This window comes from Scyliorhinus canicula, chromosome 14 (assembly GCF_902713615.1).
Source record: "Scyliorhinus canicula chromosome 14, sScyCan1.1, whole genome shotgun sequence".
Lineage (NCBI taxonomy): Eukaryota > Metazoa > Chordata > Chondrichthyes > Carcharhiniformes > Scyliorhinidae > Scyliorhinus > Scyliorhinus canicula.
In genome coordinates, this window is record NC_052159.1 from 42,167,061 (window position 1) to 42,191,335 (window position 24,275).

The 24,275-nt window shown below is 44.0% G+C and overlaps 2 protein-coding genes across 4 annotated transcripts in view; both read left to right on the forward strand.

The window, feature by feature from the left end:
* The window catches only part of LOC119977217, a 60,145-nt gene extending 58,219 nt beyond the window's left edge, over positions 1-1,926 (forward strand). The window contains exon 3 of the mRNA XM_038817935.1: positions 1,095-1,926. Coding sequence (XP_038673863.1) covers positions 1,095-1,926 — 832 coding nt within the window. The remainder of the gene's footprint in view (positions 1-1,094) is intronic.
* LOC119977902 lies at positions 1,905-18,586 on the forward strand. 3 transcript variants are annotated; one of them, XM_038819210.1, is made up of 4 exons: positions 1,905-3,080; positions 11,787-11,872; positions 14,958-15,009; positions 17,379-18,586. In XM_038819210.1, exons 1-4 carry the CDS (start codon positions 2,162-2,164, stop codon positions 17,450-17,452), a joined length of 1,131 nt encoding a protein of 376 aa, XP_038675138.1. In that variant the 5' UTR covers positions 1,905-2,161; the 3' UTR covers positions 17,453-18,586. The 3 variants fall into 3 exon arrangements, with proteins under 3 accessions (XP_038675138.1, XP_038675139.1, XP_038675140.1); XM_038819211.1 differs by having other exon boundaries at positions 17,425-18,586; XM_038819212.1 differs by lacking the exon at positions 17,379-18,586 and adding an exon at positions 16,058-16,114.
* The last annotated feature ends 5,689 nt before the right edge of the window (positions 18,587-24,275 follow it).

Sequence of the window (24,275 nt, forward strand, 5' to 3'; positions counted from 1 at the left end):
ACTTCCACAGAAACTGATGCTACTTTCTTTTCCTGAGCTAGCATTTTTCTCTGTACTAATGTTAACCCACCCTTCCTAATTGGAGTTAGCCCCTCCCCTCCCACTTTCCCATTTTGCCTATCTCTTGTAAAACTTCCGTAATTAAGTGTTGTGATTCCTTTTAACTGACTTTGAGTGGAATTCTCTTTAAAAAGATGACGAGATGTCACCTTGGGTGGGAAAACAGGGAATGCCCGGGGGTCACCAGCTTGAAACGGTCACCAGTTCACATTTAAGGGCTCTCCCGCTATTCTCCCAGAATAGTGGGGTGTGCGTCGGGCACATCATGGGAGAAGAACCACTCCCTTTATCTTTGTTTTAAGTAGTATACTTTTTATGTCATGTTGCATTTTCCATGTGTTGGTACTTGTGAATAAATTTGACTGAACTAGTTAGTGTGAGTGTGAGTGTGATAGTTATCAAACTTTGGAGGAGACCGAAGTCAAAAGATACGATACTGATGTTATCTCAAATTCAGTGCGTCATTATTAAAGGGTAATTGCTACATATGTTCCCACTCATAGGCTTCAGTGCACAGCCTACTCAAGGGGGCTTTTTGCTGTGCGCTCAAGAACTTATTTTTGTCATACCTGTTAACATTGAAACATTTCCGAAAAGGTTCACAGATGTGTAATCAAAATAATGAACTCTGAGCCAGGGGAGAAGCCATTATGAGACCCAAAAAAGCTTGGTTTGAAGAAGGAGAACAAGCCAGTGTAATTTATCAAAGAATTCCAGAGCTTGGGGCCTAACTGTGACAAAAGGCATTGATGGGCAAAGTGTCTAGAGTCATATAGTCAGATGAGGGTTAAGTATTGGGTGCAGGGAGGGTGTGGGTGAAAGTCTGACCTGCGATGAAATCGAAAAAAGTCATTGAAGGTTTGAAGAGCAATTACGGGTGGAAGTTTTTCAAGAATAATACAGTACGTTCAAAAACTGCCCAATTATTTAAAGCTTCTCTTCAAAAATGTGAATGTTGTTAAAGTTATGAATAATTGCCTTCATCATTTTAGAAAGCTATATTTACTGGTTTCACTTCTCTGATTACATTTCAGGGAAGGCAAAGTTCGGAAGAAACCAAAGGTGCTTCCTCCTCAAAGCAAACGTACACGAGGAAACACACAAAATAAGAAAAAACACAGGCAGCACAGAAAATTGAAAGTTTGCCAAAATGAGGTGTTTGCTCCAAAAGCTGAAACCCATTACTTTGCAGGATGTCAGATGCAGCACACAACCGAATGTGAAGATGACCTGTCAAACGAAGAGCAGAGTGAAGCAGAAAACATCAATGGTACTGTCTTAGTGACGACACTGAGATACTCTCAAGAAAGTATTGGAGGACAAGTTGAGAAAATTCTTAATTGCAAACTGTTTGAAGATGAGAGCGAAGTATTTTCTCTGAAAGAATATATGTTTGTGCCAAAATATGAACAAGTCGTTAAAGGAGCTTTTAAAATGACAGACGTTTTGACTGCATCATTGTGTGACAAACAAATGCATCTGTCAGAAAGCTGTGGGGATTCTTTCAATTTAGAAAATAGTTTGCATGTATCGGGCATTTGCTGGGAATTACATCAGCGGCATGGTCCCCTAGTGAAGAATTATATTTTTGTGATGCACGTTGCAACTGATGATGAAGTAAATCTTGTAGTTTGGGCTAAGAAATATTGTATTTACATAAATGAAAAAGCCAGTGCTGGTTTTGTCCAGTATCTATCCGAGATCGAAAGTGTATTTAAGAAAATAGCATCGGCGTGTGTTCGAAGACAGAGGAAATTAAAGACCCCAGTTTTCAAAGATGACGCTGTTCGCTGTATAGGTAAAAAAGTTGTTGATCTAATCTTGTGTAGAAACATTTTAAAGAATTGCCACTTGGGGATGTTGTGATTGGCCTACAAATAACACGTATAGACCTCCTGAGCAGAGGCAGAAGACAGACTGTAGATTCCAACATCAAGATGCATCTGTTAAAAATCAGGCTGAAAAATGGTTGCATAAGGAAGCTTCCCAGCAAAATCCATTGGCTAGTCATACAATTTGTCATGACTTTTCTTCAACTGAAAATATTTCTCAAAGAAACCGCTGTGTTCTGCAACTGTGTCTGCAAGATGACTGTTCCACAATGCAATGTATGCCAAAGCAATTTGCAAACACGAATATCCTTTCTGAGACAGCTGATGGCATGAAGAGTTTTTGTATTGGTAAATGGGTTAATGAAACTGGTGAAGGGACAACATTTATACTGCAAGGTGGTTCTTCTATTCCACCACCAGCCAAGATAAATTGCAGAAGAAAAAGCAAAAGGGCCTACAGTTTAGCACTAGATATCCCAATGGATTCAAAAGAAAATAGAAGTCAAGAATTATTACTAAATCAGATGAAACCAATGAACTGTATGTCAACAACTAATATATTTCAGAGTGAAATGGCAAGTGTAAAGTTTAGTGTGCAGGAAACAATAGGACCATGCCACAAGAAACTAGGCAAAACTGCTGATGTAGGTTCTGAATTCTGTGAAACCACTCCATTGAGCCAAATCACCAATAATAAAGTAAAGAAGGGAGATAGAAAGGAGGACAACTTGCTATTGCAGGGACTTGATTCTGGTTTTGTACAAGCATGGCATACTCTCAAACATGAAAAGGTACATCATGATCTGCTTCCAGATCCTTCAAATGAAACAGATATTTATTCCATTTCTCCTTCGATGACTATATTGAAGAAAATCAAAACTGGTAACACAACCAAAATTGTTTCGATATGCTTTCCTTGTGCAAATACGTCCGGATCTTCTGAAGCTTTATTTTCTGATGTAGACAGCATGAAGAATGGTGGTAATTTGTCTCAGTTTGAGCAACATAATGCATCATCCTGCAATCCACGTGATGGATGTGAACTAACGGAAACATCAAGGCAAGATGATAACCAAGAACATCAGATGTGGAAAAACCTGGAAAAATGCTCTTTTCTTGAACTGCAGTTATCACGTGAATTTGCATTGCGGCCTGTGATGTTGTTTGGATCTTCTGACATTGATTCTGGTAAGCTGAAACCCAATAAATGATTAAAACATTTTTCTTTCTCTCTTGCCTCTATCTTCCCTTCAATCGATAATTATTCTGATTTAAGTAAATGTATTGACTGGTGCTTTGTATGCTTTCTTGGTGTCTGTGAAGTAAAGCCGCTTAATGTATCACATGAGACCTCGTCTCTCAATGTTTCTTTCAGGTTGGAGACGTGCATGTGTAAACATGAAAATATCTAGTTCAAAGCACATGTGTACAACTGTTAGATCACTGTGTTGCACAATTGTATAATTAAGTCTTGGCAAGATGATCAGACCCATTAGAGTCCCCATCACCACTGTCTTGAGAGAATATCTGAAGGCAGACCCAAGTTTTGTCTCACCATGATTGAAATATTTGTGGTTTGATTATTATCTTTTCACTTCAAGGTCATTACATTTTTTGGGCTCTTAGACTGTGGCAGTCTGGCACAACTGATATAATCTGTCTGTTGAATTATCCAATGTATTTTTTGTGTGGCATTGCATTGATTCCATAAACTGATCTTATCCTGTATAAATCTTTATTAACTTTTTGATATACTTATCTATATCAAATGCAAGTTTCTAACTTTTATCTTAATCCTTTTGAGTGTCACTGCAGTATTCCCTCGATATTTTAGTTAAAAGAATAGCATAGATTACAATTTGATTTACTACTTGTAATCTATTAAAAGTGTAAACGTAGAAACAGAAAATAGAAGCAGGAGGAGGCCATTCGACCCTTCGAGTCTGCTCCGTCATTCATTATGATCGTGGTTGAGCATCAAGTTCAATACCTTGATCCCGCCTTGCCCCATATCCCTTGATCCCTTTAGCCCCAAGAACGACATCTAACTGCTTCTTGAAATTATGCAATTTTTTGGCGTCAACTGCTTTCTGTGGTACCGAATTTCACAGATTCACCACTCTCTGGGTGAAGAAATTACTCCTCACCTCAGCCCGAAAAGGTTTACCCCTGTGGTGGTATGATTTGCATAGCTGTCTGCCATTGGTGCAGAACACCGGCTTACCATTGGCCCTGGTTGGTCATGTGCCTCTCGACCGATTGGTTGAGACCAGTCATGTGACGGCTCTCCGATTGGTCGAGAGGCTGAGTTAACCACGCCTCCATACCGAGGTATAAATAGTCAGAACGCCCGGCAGTTGTCCGTTTTATTATAGTCGACCGCAGGGCTAAGTTCTAGCTTATTAAAGCCTAACTTTTGTACAGCAACTCGTCTCACGTGCAATTGATGGCTCATCAACCCTTATCCTCAAACTATGACCCCTAGTTCTGGATTCCTCCCCCCATCCATCAAGAACATTCTTTCTGAATCTACCCTGTCTAATCCTGTTAGAGTTTTATAAGTTTCTATTAGATCCCCTCTCACTCCTCCAAATGTCAATGAATATAATCCTTTTTTTTAATAAACATTTTATTGAGGTATTTTTAGTATTATAACAGCAACACCATAAACAATGTACATGAAACTATAAACATAGTGCAAAAGCCGTCTCCCTTCCTTACAGGTCCCACCTTTTATGAACCCCCTACTCTAAGCTAAACTGACCCCCCCACCCACCTTCTGCTGATGATTAATTTTCCGCACAGAAGTCGACGAACGGTTGCCACCTCCGGGCAGACCCTAACAGTGACCCTCTCAAGGCGAACTTGATTTTCTCCAAACCGAGAAAGCTAGCCATGTCCGAAAGTCAGGTCTTCGACTTTGGGGGCTTTGAGTCCCTCCGGGCTACCAGGGAAGCAAAGGCCAGAACGTCTGCGTCTTTCTCCTCCTGGATTCCCTGGTTTTCCGACACCCCGAAAATCGCCACCTCTGGACTCAGCGCTACCCTTGTTTTTAACACTGTGGATATTGTTTTAGTTATGTTCTTGACGTAGCATAAGCTGCTTCCTTGATGTACACTCTGACAAAGGAAAGTTCAGACTTGGAGATAGCTTTAACACATTTATTAAACTGTTAACAGTTCTCCTACTTGGATTCAACTCTCCTGTTAATCCTGCTACAGCTACTCAGACTATCTAACCAGTCTGCTACAATCCGCGTGGTGGGTGTGATGTATTTCAATCAACCCTGTGTACTCACTAAGTGTCTCCACTGAAAAGAGACTGAGCATGTGTGCTGAGTCCTTTTTATATGGGTTGGTGTAATGCGGTGTAATGTGGTAATGTCACCTCTGTGTGTATCTTGAATGCCCATTGGTGTTGTCCAATCTTACTGGCCTATTGGTAGAATGTCTGTGTGTCATGTCTCTGGTGCTCCCTCTAGTGTCTAGCTAGGTGTAGTGTGTTCACATTAACCCCTTGTGTATTTACAGTGTCCTACTGTATCTACATTAACCCCTTGTGTATTTACAGTGATGCATATCACCACAGACGTGACATCTGCAAACCCCTGCCAAAATCCCCTAAGCTTCGGACATGGTTCGCCGGTCCTCCCGCACACTTTGCATTCACCTGTCTTCCACCCCAAAGAATCTGCTCATCCGGGCCACTGTCATGTGAGCCTGATGAATGACCTTAACTGTATCATTCCCTGCTCTCCGCCATATCCTGAACCCCCCCATCCATATTTGTCCCTCTGCTCCCACGTGTCTCCTCCATTGACTCCAGACTCTCAGGGCCGCCACCACCACGGGGCTGGTGGAGTACCGTGCCAGTGGGAACGGCAGAGGTGCAGTTACCAATGCCCCCAGACTGGTGCCCTTGCATGAAGCCGCCTCCATACGCTCCCATGCCGATCCCTCCCCCACCACCCACTTCCTGATCATGGCTATATTCGCCGCCCAGTAATAGTTACTAAAATCTGGCAGTGCCAGCCCGCCCTCTCACCGACTCCGCTCAAGCATGACCTTCCTTACTTGCGGGGTCTTGCCCGCCCAAACAAAGCCAATGATCACTTTGTTGACCCGTTTAAAAAAGGACCGCAGAATAAAGATGGGGAGACACTGAGCCTGGCACATGTTGCGGACACATTGACTGTACTCAATGCGTCCGTCCATAGACCATCCTCTAGCTCTCCTCCCAGCTCCTCCTCCCACTTGCGCTTCAGCGCCTCACTCTGAGTTTCCTCCGACCCCATAAGTTCCTTGTAAATGTCAGAGACGCTCCCTTCTCCTACCCACCCTCTGGAAACTACCCTGTCCTGAATCCCCCTCAGCGGTAGGAGCGGGAAGGTTGACACCTGTGTACGTAGGAAGTCCCGCACCTGCAGGTACCTGAATTTGTTTCCCCTCACCAACCCAAACTTCTCCAGCGCCCTCATAATCGGAATGCTCCCCTCTATAAACATATCCCCCATCCTCTCATTCCCTGCTCTCCGCCATATCCTGAACCCCCCCATCCATATTTGTCCCTCTGCTCCCACGTGTCTCCTCCATTGCCCCCAGACTCTCAGGGCCGCCACCACCACGGGGCTGGTGGAGTACCGTGCCAGTGGGAACGGCAGAGGTGCAGTTACCAATGCCCCCAGACTGGTGCCCTTGCATGAAGCCGCCTCCATACGCTCCCATGCCGATCCCTCCCCCACCACCCACTTCCTGACCATGGCTATATTCGCCGCCCAGTAATAGTTACTAAAATCTGGCAGTGCCAGCCCGCCCTCTCACCGACTCCGCTCAAGCATGACCTTCCTTACTTGCGGGGTCTTGCCCGCCCAAACAAAGCCAATGATCACTTTGTTGACCCGTTTAAAAAAGGACCGCAGAATAAAGATGGGGAGACACTGAAATACAAATGGGAATCTCGGGAGGACCGTCATCTTCGCCGTCTGCACCCTCCCAGCCAGTGACAATGGAAGTGCTTCCAATCTCCGAAAATCGTCCTTCATTTGATCGACCAGTCGGGCCTGATTTAATTGATGCAGCCGGTCCCATTCCCGTGCCATTTGAATGCCTAGGTACCTAAAGCTTCCCCCTACTAATCTAAATGGCAGCTCTCCCAATCGCCTCTCCTGTCCCCTCGCCTGGAACGCAAACATCTCTCTTTTCCCCATATTTAGCTTATACCCCGAAAACCGGCCAAATTCCCCTCTAATCCTCATGATTTCTTCCATCCCCTCTATTGGGTCCGATACATACAGAAGCAGGTCAACTGCATAGAGTGAGATTCTGTGCTCCACACACACACACCCCCCCCCCCCCCCCCCCCCCCCGGGACCAGTCCCTTGAGGCTCAGAGCAATTGCCAACGGCTCTATAGCTAGCACGAATAACAGTGGGGAAAGGGTGCGTCCCTGTCTCGCCCCCCGGTGCAGTCTAAAATAGTCCGATGTTGTCCTATTTGTCCGTACACTTACCAGAGGAACCTGATACAGCAACCTGACCCAGTCAATAAAGCCCCGCCCAAATCCAAACCGTCCCAGTACCTCCCACAGATATACCCATACTACCCGATAGAAAGCCTTTTCTGCATCCACTACGATCGCTAAATCTACCTCCCTACCTTCCGGGGACGTCATGATCATGTTTAACAACCTTCTTACATTGGCCACCAACTGCCTACCCTTAACAAACCCCATCTAGTCCTCCCCAATAACATCCGGAACACAATCCTCAATCCTGGAGGACAGAATTTTGGCCAGCTATTTGGCATCTACGTTCGGCCTGTAGGACCCACACAGCTCCGGGTTCTTGTCCTGCTTCAGAATCAGCGAAATTGTGGCCTGTGACATCGTCGGGGGAAGCACCCCTCTTCCCCTTGCCTCATTGAACATTCTCATCAACACGGCCCCAATATCCCAGAGAACCTATGATAAAACTCCACTGGGTACCCGTCCGGCCCCGGGGCTTTACCCGACTGCATGGCCTTCAGACCCTCCATTATCTCATCCAACTCGATCGGGGACCCCAGCCCTTCTACCAGCTCCCCATCCACCTTTGGGAAATTCAGCCCCTCCAAGAAGTGCCTCATCCCCTCCGGCCCCGTGGGAGGTTCCGACCTGTACAGTCTACGTAGAAATCCCGAAATGCCTTATTCACCCCTGCTGAATCTCCAACCAGGTTCCCATCTCCGTCATTTACTTTCCCTATCTCCCTGGTTGCCTCCTTCTTTCTAAGCTGCTGTGCAAGCATTCTGCTGGCCTTCTCTCCATGCTCATAGATCGCCCCCCTCGCCTTTCTCAGTTGCTCCACTGCCCTCCCTGTGGTTAACAAGCTGAAGTCCACCTGTAGCCTCCGCCATTCCTTTAAAAATCCTGCCTCTGGGGTCTCCGCATACCTCCTATCGATCTGTAATAACTCCTTTACCAGTCGGTCTGTCTCTGCCCTGTCCAGCTTCTCCCTATGGGCCCGGATCGAGATCAGCTCCCCCCTGACCACCGCCTTCAGTGCTTCCCAGACCACCACTGCTGAAATTTCTCCCGTGTCATTGACCTGCAGGTAGTTCTGAATACATTTCCTCAGCCGCTCGCACACCCCTAACCACATCTAGTCCCACATCTAACCTCCAGTGCGGGCGTTGGTTAGTGTCTTTGCTAACCTGCAGGTCAACCCAGTGCGGAGCATGGTGTCAGATTGTGATCGCCGAGTGCCCCGTGTCCACCACCCGCGTCAGTAAGGCCCTCCTCAAAATAAAGAAATCAATCCGGGAGTATACTTTATGCACCTGTGAGTAGAAGGAGAACTCCTTCACAAACTCCATGTATGTTTGACCAAATTCTTTCCTTAAATTTCTAAACCTTTGTCTCTAGGCTTCAGGCGCTAGTTCATATGCACCCAAGATGGATTTTTTCACCACCTCATATGACTTGGATACCTCCTCTGATAGTGATGCAAACACTTCACTAGCCCTACCTACCAGCTTTGTTTGAATCAGTAATACCAACATGCCCTGTGGCCATTTCATTTGTTTAGCTAACTTCTGACATGAAATGAAAAAGGCTTCTACCTCCTTCTCATCAAACCTTGGCAATGCTTGGACATATTTAAATAGATCCCCACCAAGCCTTCGACTATGACACTCTTTCTCACTATCCTCATTACTATCATCCAACTGTATGTTTCCCTTTATGCCTGCCAATTTAAAAAAACATAAATTTAATGTACCCAATTCATTTTTTCCAATTAAGGGGCAATTTAGCATTTCAATCCACCTATACTGCCCATCTTTTGGTTGTGGGGACGAAACCCACGCAAACACGGGGAGAATGTGCAAATTCCACATGAACAGTGACCCAGAGCCGGAATCGAACCTGGGACCTTGGCGCCATGAGGCAGCAGAGCTAACCCACTGCGCCACTGTGCTGCCTTTATGCCTGCCAATTTTAACTGACTGTCATGTTTCATGGCTATTTTCTGAAGTTCAAACTCTCTCTCTTTATCTTTTTCCCTGATCTGTATCTCCCTTTCTCTTTCTGTTTCCTCTCTCTCTCTTTCGTATTCAAACTGCTTTAATTCTTTCTCATGTTCCATCTGTTTAATTTGAAACTGAATTTTTGCCATTTCCAATGAGTCAAACTGTATCTCAGGCAACTTTAAATGCTTAGCCACCACCATAATTACCTCACCTTTCCGCATTTTGTCAGGTAATGTTAACTGCTATGTTTCTGCTTTTAGTCTCTGTCTGTAAGGTACTGCGTGTGACCGTCTCCACCCCCAAAAACATCAGAGCCTCTGAAAGAGCCATTGTCCACAACACACTCCCTACTTAAACTAAAATTCCACACCTGAAAAGCAACCACAATATGCTCACCCCTCGCTGTCTTTAGGTTCACTAGGCCAATCCAATAGATAGACTTTTATCCCCCTCAAGCCCCCAATTTGTTATGGGCCAGGGTTTAGAGAACCCCAAAGTGTATCATGGAGTTCACCTGACCCACAACTTTTAAAAGATTGTGGTATGGGGAGCACACGGCCCACTCTACAGGAGTGGTACAGCAGAAATGGAAAAGTATTTTTTGAAGCAAAAGTGTTTATTCAATGAACTCAAGTTCCCCTTTTCAAAACATACAGTGACCATCTTGGCAACCATTAATTCAAATACAACCCCCAAAGACTACAACACTAAGTAATCCTTTAAGCTTTCCTTTTAACATTCATAAGACTTAAAAACAAAACCTTTTAACACGAGCACATCAGGTTAAAATCACCACTGAGAGCAGTTTTTAGTTTAAAATCACCGAAGGATCGATTTACAGTCTTTAGAATACAGAGAGAGTGAGTCGTACACCTGACTGTGGCTGCAGCTATCCAGCTCTGAAAACGAAACTAAAACACACCCTGCAGCAAACAGCCTAAAAAGAAAGTAAAAGGCTGACAGACAGCCCAGCTCCACCCACTCTCTGACGTCACTGCAGTAATAAACACCCATTTCTTCAAGGTACTCTCACTAGAGATATTTATATACACACCCATTTATAAACACCAATTTCTTAAAGGTACTCTCACATGACAATCCCTTTTTGATTAGCAGGGTTACATTCGCTACACTCCAATCTGTAGAAACCATTCCAGAGTCCAAAACATTTTGGAAAATGACCACCAATGGATCTACTATTTCTCGGGCCACTTAAGTACTTTGGGATGAAGATCATCAGGCCCTGGATTTGTCCGCTTTCAATCTCATTAATTTCCCCCAAACCATTTATTTCCTAATACTAATTTCCTTCTGCTCCCAACTGAAACTGGTGCTTCTCAGAACTTCTGGTACATTATTCATGTCTTCCTTTGTGAAGACTGAAGCAAAGTACGAATTTAGTTCCTCAACTATTTATTTGTTCCCCGTTATGAATTCCCCCGTTTCTGACTGTAAGGAGCCCACATTAATTTTTATTTATCTTTTGCTCTTTACATGCCAAAATAAACTTTTACAGTCTGTTTTTATGTTTCCCGCTAGTTTACTTTCAAATTGTATTTTCCCCTCCTTAATCAATCCATTGGTGTCTTTGCTGAATTTTAAACTGTTCCCAATCCTCTGGTCTATTGCTTTTTCTTGTTAATTTGTATGCCTCTTCTTTGAATCTAATACTATTTTTAATTTCCCTTGTAAGCCATGGTTTGGCCACACTTCCCTGTCTACTCTTGGACCAAACAGGAATAAACAATTTTTGGAGTTCACCTACTTTTTCCTTGAATGCCTCCCATTGCCTGTCCGCTGTCCTTCCTTTTAGTAATGTTTCCCAGTCCATAATAACCATCTCGTGCCTCATACCATCATAATTACCTTTATTGAAGTTCAGGACCCTGGTCTCCGAATCAACTATCTTGCTATTCAGCTTGATAAAGCATCCTATCATATTATGATCACTCATCCCCAAGGGTTTGCTCACAATTAGATTGCCAACTAATCCTGTCTCATGGCACAACCCCCAGCCTGTTCCCTTGTTGGTTCATTAACGTACTGGTCCAGAAAACCATCCCGCATACACTCCAGAAATTGTTCTATTGTACTGTGACTAATTCAAGTCACCCAATCTATATGCAGATTAAAATCACCCACAATCACAGACGTTCCTTTACTGCAGACTTGCATCTCTGATTTCCTGTCTGATGCTATTCCCAACATAACCACTACAGTTTGGTGGTCTGTATACTACTCCTACGAATGTTTTTTGCCCCTTGATGTTTCTTAACCCGACCCAGACAGATTCCACATAATCTGTATGTGCTAATATCTTTCCTGTAATCTAAGTAAATATTACAGTTTAGAAAATATTAATGTGATTTCATTATTTTTCTTGTTTCAGAATTTTTATGCACTGAAGACTATAAAGCTCATTTAGACAAAAAAGTAGCAAAAATGATCCATTCACAGTGGAAAAAGTCAGTGGAGGCAAGTTTTTATAGATTTTGTTTTTAAATAATGCCCAATTAAGAAGCTATAGATGTTACTTTGTGCTAGATGTGAAATATATGATAACATTTGACAACTTTGCCACTACTTAAAAATGTAAATGTGTCCATGTACTTGTTATGGGGTATATCATGTGCAGAACAATGTGTTCTTTCTGCATCCTTCACACACTGCAGGAAAGTTCCCAAACTTGGTCCTGGGGAAGCCACACACTCTGCAGGTTTTTGTATCTTAACATCACGCTGGATACACTTAGCTCCACCTTTGGTAAAGCCGCAGGCTTATCTGGGAAATTGGTGCATTTTTTCCCTGGCTTTGAAAGATTCTTTGCCATGACTGTGGTTTCCAAAACCTAATGAACAGTAAGGGTAATGTTTGAATCTGTAAAGACTTGAACTTGAACTTTGCAACTACAATTTTTGCATGAAATTCATTGAGCCAGGTTTACCTGAGCTTTTACTCATGTAGAAAATCAAAATTATTGCTGAACCACCTGAAAAATTAATTTTACAAGCCTCGAGTCACAATCATGCTGTAGGTATTTTTAATGTTTAGCTTTTGTTTCCCTCATCTCTTTCCCTTGATCTGCTGTGTATTACCCATTGTTTTCAGTACAATGATTTAAATTTAATTTCTATTTCTTGCTATATATTTTGCCTTTTTAAATCTAGTTGAACAGCTTCCCTGCTGTTTCCTCCTCACCAATCATGTGTAGAGGTGGTCAAATTGGGAAAATAGAAATCTCTAGCTGACCATTTGTTAAAATCTTCTATGGTTACATAGTCTGTCAGCTGGAGATTGCGTGATGATGGGGTGAACCAGAGCATCTGAGATGGAACTGAGATACAGGTTAGTAGTGAAAGCCATTTCTTCATGCTCCCAGCAAAATCTGGACCAGATCTTAAGAGGAGCAAAAGCAGACTTGCGTGAAGAGTAGATATGTTTCCCATCAGTGCTGATTTCTGATGCGACGGCTTCTTCCTGAAATGCCGATTTGCTTCCCCTTCTCCAGGTGTTCTGACACTTATCTTGTATCACACCATATTGTGAAGAAAAAGGATATAGCTGGGGTCTGAAGGTACTAAATTTCAGTGTTCACATCAGAGTGCTGCAGAATTCCCTGGTGAACCAAGGGAAGATGCCATTTTTAATTCAATATATTCCCAATAGAAGGAAAATGAGAGGTCAGGGGTAACACAGTGGTTAGCACAGTTGATTCACAGCTCCAGGGTCCCAAGCTTGATTCCCGGCTTGGGTCACTGTTTGTGTGGAGTCTGCACGTTCTTCCCGTGTCTGCGTTAGTTTCCTCCGGGTGCTCCGGTTTCCTCCCACAGTCAAAAGATGTGCAGGTTGGGTGGATTGACCATGCTAAATTGCCCTTGGTGTCCAAAAAGGTTGGGTGGGGTTACGGGGATAGGGTGGAGGTGTGGGCTTGGATAGGGTACTCTTTCCAAAGGCCGTTGTGGACTCTATATGGGCCAAATGGCCTCCTTCGGCACTGTAAATTCTATGATTCTATGAAATACAAGGAAAAATTGAAGTGGACAAGGAGCTCAGGAACACATCTGCAGACGGAATAGAAATGTTTCGCAAAGTAGTCATCTAACTGCACTTGACATCACCAGTTGATAGTAGGCTACTATTGTGAACAGCAGCTATGGTCAAGTAATGTGAGAGATTACATTTAAATTGCCACTTCACCAGGAAGAAATGTTTTGGTTTCTGAATAGTTCTATGGTAGGAAGTAACTGAGATATTGATTTTATCTTCTATGGTTACATAGTTTGTCAGCTGGAGATTGGGTGATCATGGGGTGAACCAGAGCATCTGAGAAGGAACTCTTTTTTTTTTCTCCTCTGGAAAGTCGGGGAGGAAAGATAGGTTTACACAATCACGTGTACGGTGGAAGATGATCAGGAAGTGGGCTGGGCTAATTATAGGAGACGTTGGTGTGGATCCAGTCAAGTGTCTGATCAATCACTGCGCAAGGGTCATCAGCTTAGATAAAAATGGTTCAGATGTTCTGTTGTGAAGGTCCTGGTTTTTTGCCAGAAATTAGGAGGTCATTTATCATCATTTCATCTGATTCCACTCTATTCCACGTTGAAAAACCACAGACTAGTAGTCTTCCCTATAAGACATTTATCTTCTCCCAGTTCTTCCAGAGGTGGTGGTATTGAGTATCTAGGGAATTCTGGAGAATAAAAAAAGGTCTAGAATCCATTGATAAGCATGTTTTTGGTGCAATTGCTGATTGATACCATTGTTAATGACACCTTCACTCAGGTGTTGTTTGGTCGGAGAGTAATCTTCTGGGGTGGTACTTAGAAAGGTCGGATTTGTTCTTTCCGTAGATCAATTGGGAGTCGGGAGCAGTTAGATCAAGCACCAAAGTGCTGGTGTGTCACGTGCCCAGTCATGCAAGTTAAATCTTATGCTGATTGTGGCCTGCAGCGATCAGCCGACTTAATTTTTCTCCTCAACCCATGATTTTTCTCTCCCTCCCTCTTGATTGCCAGTATCTGGCCTATTCCTCCTCCTGAGGCGCTTAAATCTCTCCCTCCCTAGGGCAGCATGGTGGCACAGTGGCTGACACACCTGCCTCATGGCGCCAACGTCCCAGGTTCGATCCCGGCTCTGGGTCACTGTTCGTGTGGAGTTTGCACATTCTCCCCGTGTTTGCATGAGTTTTGCCCCCACAACCCAAAGATGTGCAGAGTAGGTGGATTGGCATCCTAATTGCCCCTTAATTGGAAAAAATAAATTGGGTACTCTACATTTATATTAAAAAAAATAAAATCTCTCCCACCCAATTGCCATACTCTTAAATTGTGCTTCTATCCCAATCTATTCCAGTTGCAGTGTGAGTGGCCAAACTGGCCAGATGCTGGACTGGAAACTGAATTAACGACTGGTAACTCCAACATTTTCAAGTTTTCTCTGAACCATGCTCCCACATTTTCTCCCCACTTCTCTTCAATATCAAGTCCAAAGGCTTTGAAAGGTAAATGATGTACTTTAAATGAGAAATATATTTAATTGAATTAAAAATTTTCTCTTTTAGGAAAGACTAAAACAAATTTCATTGATGGATCCCAACACCTTGAAAGTGTCATGTGAGTGTCCCTTTAGGAAATGTTTTTGTCTTATCACATGGCTTCAGTAATGTCATTGTGTGGGTGAAGCTGGGCTGTGGCTCTGGGAGTTAGTTTTACTTTGGTTTTGAACTGGTTTGTTCTGCTCAGGTTGAAAAAAGAAGTGTCGCCCTATCTTTATTTTAAAAGCTGTTTCCAGACTGCTTGATAACTTGAAAAGAGATAATTGCTTTCTGGAAGGAATTCAGACCTGTTTTGGAAAGGAAACAAGAGCATCCAAACCAGGTCTTGAGTGCTGTGGACTGGGCCCCACCTTTGAAAAGTGGTTTCTAGATTATGGATCTTGTTATTAAGTTGGAATATCTTAAGGGGGACATTTATTAAGGGTTATACATAGAGTACTGTAGCTGTGTGGGGTATCTATGTTTGTAGTTGATAAAAATGCTTACTGTGTGTGTTTATAAAAATGTTAACTAAATTCGTAGAATAAAACTTGTTTTTGATTAAAAGTGCTTAAGGCCTCTGTTGAATAACACCTGAAAGGTAGGCCCTTGTGCTCATCGAAACCAAAATCGATAAACAGTTGTAGGTCAGGTGAACTCCATGATATACTTTGTAGTTTTCTAAACCCTGGCCCATAACAAAAGTAATTCATCCATCAGCAAAATAGATTATCCAGTCATTACCATATTGCTTGTGGGATCTTTCTGTGCACAAATTGGCTACTGAGTTTCTTATATTACAACCATGACTACACTTCATAGGCTGTAAAGTGCTTTGGGCATCCTGTGGTCATGAAAAGTACAAGATAATTGCAGGTTTTCGTCCCTCCCCAAAAATGTAAACATCCTCATTTGTATGTAGAGATTGAGCATGTTGCCAAGAATGGGAAAGAGCTCATCTAAGCATGTAAACAAGAGATGTGAAAGTCCGTCAATTTCAAATCTGTCTCCATTCTGAATGTGGTAAATTATAGGCTGGAGGGTAGGTAATTTGCATTTAATTTTAGAGTTGAGAGAAGTTTCTTCTTTTGGTAAATTTTAACAATTTTATTTTTCATCCTCTATAGATTAGCTGGAATGAATAGAACTCATGAAAATGCAAATTGTGCAGACATATACACTCGTGTAAAAGTCAAGCTTCTGAGTTCACATGTTTAGGCAAAAAAGTAGGGACTTGACAAGTAATATTTTCAAGAGTTGATATACATTTTCGATGTCATTTCGCTTGTGCGTCATGGAGGTAATAGGGACAATATATGCACTCAGTCATTGTGTACCAGAGCAGATTAAACATGTAATGCATTTTGGAGTAGCCCTTACTGCTCTCCAAGAGCCACTTCCCTACCCAACTCTCCCAATCACAGCTCCTTTTAGTTGTTTCCTCCCTCTCCTGAGCCCTCGCTCACTGTGCTTTCGGGAGTGAAAGTGACAAGGGGCTGGTTTAGCACAGGGCTAAATCGCTGGCTTTGAAAGCAGACCAAGGCAGGCCAGCAGCACGTTTCAATTCCCGTACCAGCCTCCCTGAACAGGCACCAGATGTGGTGACTAGGCGCTTTTCACAGTAACTTCATTTGATGCCTACATGTGACAATAAGCGATTTTTAATTTTCAAGAGTCGGGCAGGGGTTACGATGGGTGGCAGGGCCGGGGCCGGGGGGGGGGGGGGGGGGGGGGGGGGGGGGGGCAATGGACGGGTGGAAAGTAGAAAGCATTAGGATTTTTTGGACAAATGTCGGTGTCAGCTTTTACAGGATTATTTTGTGGATTTGAAGCTTTTCCTTCCACAGCCATATATTATATATATTTTTAAACATTGATAGTGCTACTGGTCCAATTTTGTGATAGCACACAGAAAGAGTAACCTCTCCTTTGTCATAAACTGATGTAAGTCAGCAGTTTCATTTCTGCCTTTGCAACAGTACATTTTCATCCAGAATTAGAGAGGGGATTTGATACATGCTTTTGGTTCTCATATCTGAACATCCATAATGCTCTTTATATCAAACAATGACTTAAACTAATGAGATTGAATTGCAGCCATGTAGTTCATAAACTATTGACATATTTGCACTGTCTCTTGTATTATTCAGTTAGATTCCGGCTATGATCTATTTGAAATGTTCACTGTCCTGTCCACAGGCAAAGTTGTTAATTTTTGGCTCAAATTGAGAATTTTTACATTAAGGCACGAAGCATCCTCATGTGCATGGTCAATTATAAGACAACTGGCAAGGCAACAGTGTAGCTTGGTCTGATATTATCTCTGCTGAAAATAGTTTTAGCTTTTTAAAGGATTGTTACTTAAGAAAATGTCCAGTGTTATTACTGCTGATATATTATAAATTATTCTCAATTGTTAAAAAAATCTGACTATTTTTCTTTGCTCAGCGTATTGTTACAACTGGGATAAGAGCGTCTATAAATTCAACTGCAGGTTTTGGACTCCTCAAGGCTGGTCTTAGAATTATAGATTGAAGAAAAGAAGCGTTGGAGAATGAAGAATTGCACTTCCGAGACATTTTGATGATAAGAGAATTGATAACTATTTATCTGTAGTTCTTGCTCTGATGTACACGTTTTAGTGACCAACTGAGTGTGATCGTGTTCTGAGTTCAATTCTGTCCAATTCTGAGTTGTAAACCCAATGTTTTGCAACTGTTGAGGCTCTGCTGTTTCACCGAAACAATCTCAATTAGAAGATTTTCTTCTGAAGTTGTTAAAATTGTTCAAAACAGCAATCAAATACCTAATCCCTTGTTTTGATAATTATCTACCTACATCATCTCAATTAGGTATACAATTTGAAGTTGCCAAATGTGAAGATTAGAAGCTGCATATATCAAGCCTTTGTTATTTGTGTTGAAGTTTGCCATTTGATTTCTGATAGATATATAGGACGAGATTTAGCGGCTGTTCATGCCGGAGGGAAATTACAGTCCCCTATCGGCACACGGGTGGAAGTTTGGTAGCATTCTGTCTTGGTGTTTGAGTTAGTCCTCAGAAGAAGCAAGGAGATGAGAAAGCAGAAGCTTAAGTTTGAGCGGACTTTCAGTTTGAGTTTCAGCTAGGGTATGGTATGATTTCATTCCATTCATGCATTTTTTAAAAAAACACCAAATGAAGTCGCTCGGTAATAAATCAGTTGCTTTTGAAAACAATAGTGCACAAGGTATGTTTAGCATTTTAATTTTACTATTGTGTGATTGAAGAAAATGCTGAAAGGGAAAATGACTTTGATGTGCAAGACAAATTTCTGAGCAAAAGGGGAAGCAAAGGCAGTTGGAATTGCATTTCCCCTGCTCCCTCTAATTGAATGGCGCTGTGTGGATTTGCTTTACCCTTTTTATGTATCAACTCTCAGCCGGTACTTGATGCAAGACCCTAATCTCAAAAAGAACATCTGGCAGATTTAGAAAGTATTGTCTTCAAAATACACAGTCGTGAATTTAAAAGTGTTTTGATCGTTAAATTTGTTTGTTTTTTAATGTCATCAGAACAGTTGCATTGAATTGTTGTCTTGTAACACTGTACATTGGACAATTGATCACGTGTTGTATTTTACTTTATCACAAAATAAAGTTTCACTTGAAAGCATAGTTATCCTGCCTGGATATATTGGGTCTGTATGCAGAGACTCCATGTTCATAACACTGAGCGGTATTTGTGGCAGTTTCTGCATTTCTCCACAAATTAGCTTATTCGTGCATTAATTTAAATACCTCAATAAACATGCAATATTCAAGCAGTGGTGTAGTGGTATTGTCGCTGTACTAGTAATCCAGAGACCCAGAATCGTGCTCTGGGGGCCTGGGTTCAAATCCCACTATGGCAGATAGTGAAATTTGAATTCAATAAAAATCTAGAATTAAAAGTTTAAAGATGGTCGATTGTCGTAAAAACCCATCTGATTTGCTAATGCCTTAAAGGGAAGGAAATCTGTCGTCCTTACCTGGTCTGGCCTACATGTGACTCCAGATCCACAGCAATGTGGTTGACTCTTAAATATCTTTGGGAGCACAGTGGTTAGCACAGTTGCTTCACAGCTCCAGGGTCTCTGGTTCGTTTCCCGACTTGGGTCACTGTCTGTGTGGAGTCTGCACGTTCTCCCCGTGTCTGTGTGGATTTCCTCCGGGTGCCCCGGTTTCCTCCCACAAGTCCAAAGATGTGCAGGTTAGGTGAATTGATCTTGATAAATTGCCCTTTGTGTCCAAAATGTTTAACTGGGGTTACTGGGATAGGGTGGAGGTGTGGGCTTAGGTAGGGTGCAGACTCGATGGGCCGAATGGCTTCCTTCTGCACTGTAAATTCTATGATTCTATTATCTCCAGGGATGAGCAATTCCACATGCCATGGACAAATTAAAAAAAAAAAAAAATTTCCCTTCCAAATGGTAATGTGAAAATTTTAACTTGACTGAGATGTTTGAATTCCAATGGTTGGCATATTGGGCATCTGACTGGCTCTCTAATTCCAGCCTAGGTTCAAAATTATATATGTTGGGTAACTGATTCCAGAAACTTCTGACTTTGTTGATGGGCTGAAAACTGCCTCAAATTATTTCAGCAAAGTTGCAAGGAAACACATTTTGCTCATTGCATATCTAGATGTGAACACTGACTTCCTAGCTCCTCTCCTAAGGTCACATGTAAAATGGTAATGGGGGGAAGATACTGAGGCTATTTGGCATCCGTAATAATTTGTAAATTCAATGTTAAACATCGAGTTTTTTAGACTTTAGGACTAATGGACTTTACCCTCAATGTTTCTTTTGTAGCTGTAATTCACTACAAATGAAAGTTGGTGGCTGTCCCATGCATAAGGTCAGCAATCTCCTTCAATGTCTGTCTCTGTGAGAGGTTTTATTGAACCAAATAGAAACGGCAGCTTACGTGCATGGCCTCATGGTCACAAGACTATAGCAAGCTAGGTTGCTGAGTAAGATTGCATTTTCAAAACCCCTCCAGTGGAACAAAAACAGGAACTACTGGACAATGTCAGCAGGGCTGACAGCATCTGTGGAGAGAAAAGGGAGATAACGTTTTGAGCCCTTGAAGAAGGAATTCGATATAGCTCCTGGGGCTAAAGGGATATGGGGGAAAAGCGGGATCAGGGTATTGAACTTGATCAATCATGATCATAATGAATGGCGGAGCAGGCTCGAAGGGCCGAATGGCCTCCTCCTGCTTCTATTTTCTAGGTTTCTAAAACGTTATCTCCCCTCTCTCCACAGATGCTGTTCGACCTGCAGAGATTGTCCAGTATTTTCTGTTTTTGTTTCAGATTCCAGCATCCCCAGTAATTTGCTTTTACCTCCTACAGAGGGGTTGGGTCGGGTTTTGTACACAGCAAGGCTCCAGCATTATCTAATAGGGAAGAACCTCTGCACCATCAGGGTTACATAGGGTAATGCTTATAATGTGAGATTTTTAATCTGCGATCTCAGTTGAGTTTCAAAGTTCAAAGTCCAGGCAAAAATAGTTACGCAACTTCCCCCCTCTCCCAGATCCCGTGATTGGCAACTGTGGTTTTAGCTGGCAAGCTTCTATTCGCTGAAGTTTAAAAATAAAATGTATTTATTGATTTTCTTGTTTTATGGTACATGGTTATCAAGTCAAAGTTGTATTTTTACATTTTCCATCAGGAGGGGGGTGGTGTGCTAACCCCCCCCCAAGTACAGAGTGTGACACGTGTATCTAGAAGTATGTTGTGGTCTGGCACCATCTCGCCCTGTTTTTCAGGTCCCCCCTCCATTGCTCTGCCACCAACCTTCTGCCTCGCTGGTTTTTGCCCCCCACACCTCTCCGCTTCCACCTCACCTACTCTTACCTTTATATTTTAGTGGCACGTATGTGCATCCCCCCCCCCCCTCCCCTCACACCCGCTCTGTTGGCTGCTGGCAAAGAAGAGGTCTTGGGAACAAGTAGGTGAACGGCTTCCATGTTTTATAGAAGCTCTTTTCTGACCCACAGATGGTGAATTTTTTCTTCTCCAGGTGGAGGAATTCCGACCGGTCGGACAGCCAGTCTGCAGCTTTGACTGCCGCTGCCGATCACCAGCCAAGCAGGTTTCTTCGGCAGGTGACGAGGGAGGCAATGGCTAGTGTGTTGGCCTTCCTCCCCATGAAGAATTCTGGCTGGTCTGAGATCCCTCCCCCTCCCCACAACCTTGGATATTGCCTCAAAGAAGGTTGCCCAGACCTCATCAAGTCTTGGGCAAGCCCAAAACATGTGGGTGTGGTTGGCTGGGCCTCCCTGACACCGTTCACATTTGTCCTCCACCTCTGGGAAGAACCTATTCATTTGGGTTCTGGTCGGTGGCGCTCTGCGCCCAATCTTTATTTGCATTACACTTAGCCTTGTAAATATGGAGGTGGAGTTTGCCCTGATCAGTGCTTCGGCCCAGAGTCCCCACCATACATCTATCCCTAGTTCTTCCTACCATTTTTCTCATGACTCATCCAGGTGGGGAGTGCGCCTCTTTCAACAATCACCTGTACAGATCCCCGCAGTTCCCCCTCCCTAAGTCTCCTGTATCCAACAGCTCATCTACCAGGGAGTGTTCCGGCGTCCGTGGGTACATTGATGTTTCCCTGCAGAGGACGTTTCTGATCTGTCTGTGTCATAGCTCATTTCCTTTGGGCAGTTGAAACCTCTCCATCAGTTCTTCTAATGTCACTAGTCTAATTGTCGGTGTAGAAGCCACGAAGTGTCAACGTCCCCTCTCCTGTCTCCACCCTTTAAAGGTGGTGTCCATTGTTGCTGGCATGAACATGTGATTGTTGCAGGTGGGGGCCATGGTGGACATTTCAGTCAGGCCGAAGTGTTGGCTTAGTTGGTTCCATGTCCAGATTGTGGTTACCACCACTGGGCTTTTTGAATGTTTGGCTGGTGGGGGTGGGAGTGCTGCCATGACTACAGCTCAGAGGGACGTTCCTTTGCTGGAACGCTCCTCCATCCTCACCTATTCTGTTTCTGGCTCCTTCACCCATCCCCGTCTCTCTTTTTCCGCTATGACTGCCCAGTGGTAGTAATGCAGGTTTGGGAGGGCCAGGCAGCCCATGTTTCTCTTTCTTTGAAGGACCTTTTGGGGGATCCTTCTATTCTCTTCAAACCCCCCCCCCCCCCCCCCCCCCCCCCCCTTCTCCCCTATCACAAACACCATGATCAGTTTCTCTACAATGCTTCGGGGATGTAGATTGGGAGGGATCTGAACAGGCAGAGCAACCTGGACAGCATATTCATTGTGATTGTCTGCACCCTCCCCGCCAGGGAGAGTGGGAGGGTATCCCACCTCTGCAGCTCCTTTTTTACTTTCTCCACCAGACCCATCAGGCCGTGTCCAGTCATGAGCAATTGGATCCCAAGGTGGCGGGATTTGTTTTGGGCTTGTTTGAATGGCAGTCCTCCAGCTCTGTCCCCCTCCCTTGCAGGTTCACCTTGAAAATTTCACTCTTGCTCAGGTTGAGTTTGTAGCCCGAGAAGGCTCCAACTCTTTCAGGAGCTTCATGATCCCTTCCATGATCGCCTGGGGGTCCAAGATATAGAGGACCAGGTCATCCGCACACAGTGAGACTCTATGCTCTCTGTCCCCCCTCTGGATTCCCCTCCAGCTTTTCGCCAACTTGAGTGCAATCTCTAATGGCTAACTTCCAGGGCAAACCAGCAGGGACAGCGGGCATCCATATCTTGTGCCTCTGTGCAGCTGAATGTATTCAGAGCAGGCGGTGTTAGTCTGCACGCTCGCCATGGGGGAGTTGTACAGGAGTTTCACTCAGGAGGTAAACCCTATGCCCAGCCCAAACCACTCCAGTACCTCAATGAGGTACTTCCACTCGACTCTGTTGGAGGCCTTTTCTCCATCCAGGGAGATGATCACTTCTAGTGTTCTCTCCCCAGATGGGGTCATTATCACGTTCAGCAGGCGCCTGATATTTGACATTAGTTGCCTACCTTTGACAAAGCCCGAAAGAACCCCTGCAACAACCCCTTGAATGCAGTTCTCCAACCGCCTAGCCAGGATTTTGGCAAGTATTTTCGCTGTTGCATTGAGCAGCGAGACGGGTCTGTCAACCCCCCCCCCCCCCCCCCCCAAATTCGGTTGGGTCTTTGTCTTTCTTGGGTATCAGCGAGATTGAGACTTGTGGCAATGGACCAGGGTCTGCAAACATCTCCTGCAAGTGCAGGCCAATGCTGCCACAAATAAGTCTGCCAGTAATCCATCTGGTCCGGCGCCTTCCCTGCCATGGAGTTAATACTCTCCATGACTTCCCCAGTTCCAGTGGTGCTTCCAGCCCCCATCTCCCATCCTCCCCCATGACTGGCATGTCCTATCCACTGAAGAACTGCTTCATCGTCAAATCTCCTTTGGGGAGCTTGGGGGTGTTCAGCCCTGGTAGAAGGCCTTGAATACTTTGTTGTCCTTTTTCGGTTCAGCTACCAGCCTGCCGTTGTTGTCCCTAATCTCTGTTATTTCCCGCGTGACTGCATGTTTTCTCAGCTGGTGGGTCAACAGGCATCTAGCTTTGTCTCCATGTTCATTAAAGGTCCCCCGTGTCTGGAGAAGTTGGCGTACTGCTTTCGCAGTGGAAAGCAGGTCCAAGTCCATGTTGTAGCTTTTTCCTCTCCGTTAGAAGTTCAACGGTTAGGGCCTCTTGAATATTGCCACTCTACTTCCAGTGTGGAGTCGACCAGCTGTTGCCTAGCTGCCCTCTCTTCCCTATCACTACGTGCTTTAGAAGTGATAATTTCACCCCTGATCATAGCCTTCAGTACCTCCAAAAATGTGAGATCTGGTTATTGGTAGCGTACTTGTCTATAGCCTGTGATATTGTCTCACAAAAGTCCTTGTCTGCAAGGAGGACAGTGTCCAACCTCCATGGGGGGCATTGGGCACGGCCCATCACCAATCTCACATCCATGTATCATGGAGCATGATCAGAGATTATGATTGTGGAGTATTCCACTCGTCCTATCCCTGTAAGCACCGCTCTCCCCACCACAAAGAAGTCCTGGGAGACGAAGGAGAACCTCTCTCCTGGGTGTGTGAACCACTATGGGTCCACCGCGCCCAACTGTTCCTTAAACGTGCCTAGTTCCTTTGCCATGTTTGATGTGTTCTCCGATTTGGAATTTGATCTGTGTTAAAATCCCTCTCTCCCTCTCTTCTTCCCCCCCCCCCCCCCCCCCCCCCCCAAAACCATGATGAGTCGGTGTGTGTCTATTTTGGGGATTTCCACTGTGGTCTTTATGAATTCTGTGCTGTCCCAGTTGGGAGCTTATACATTAA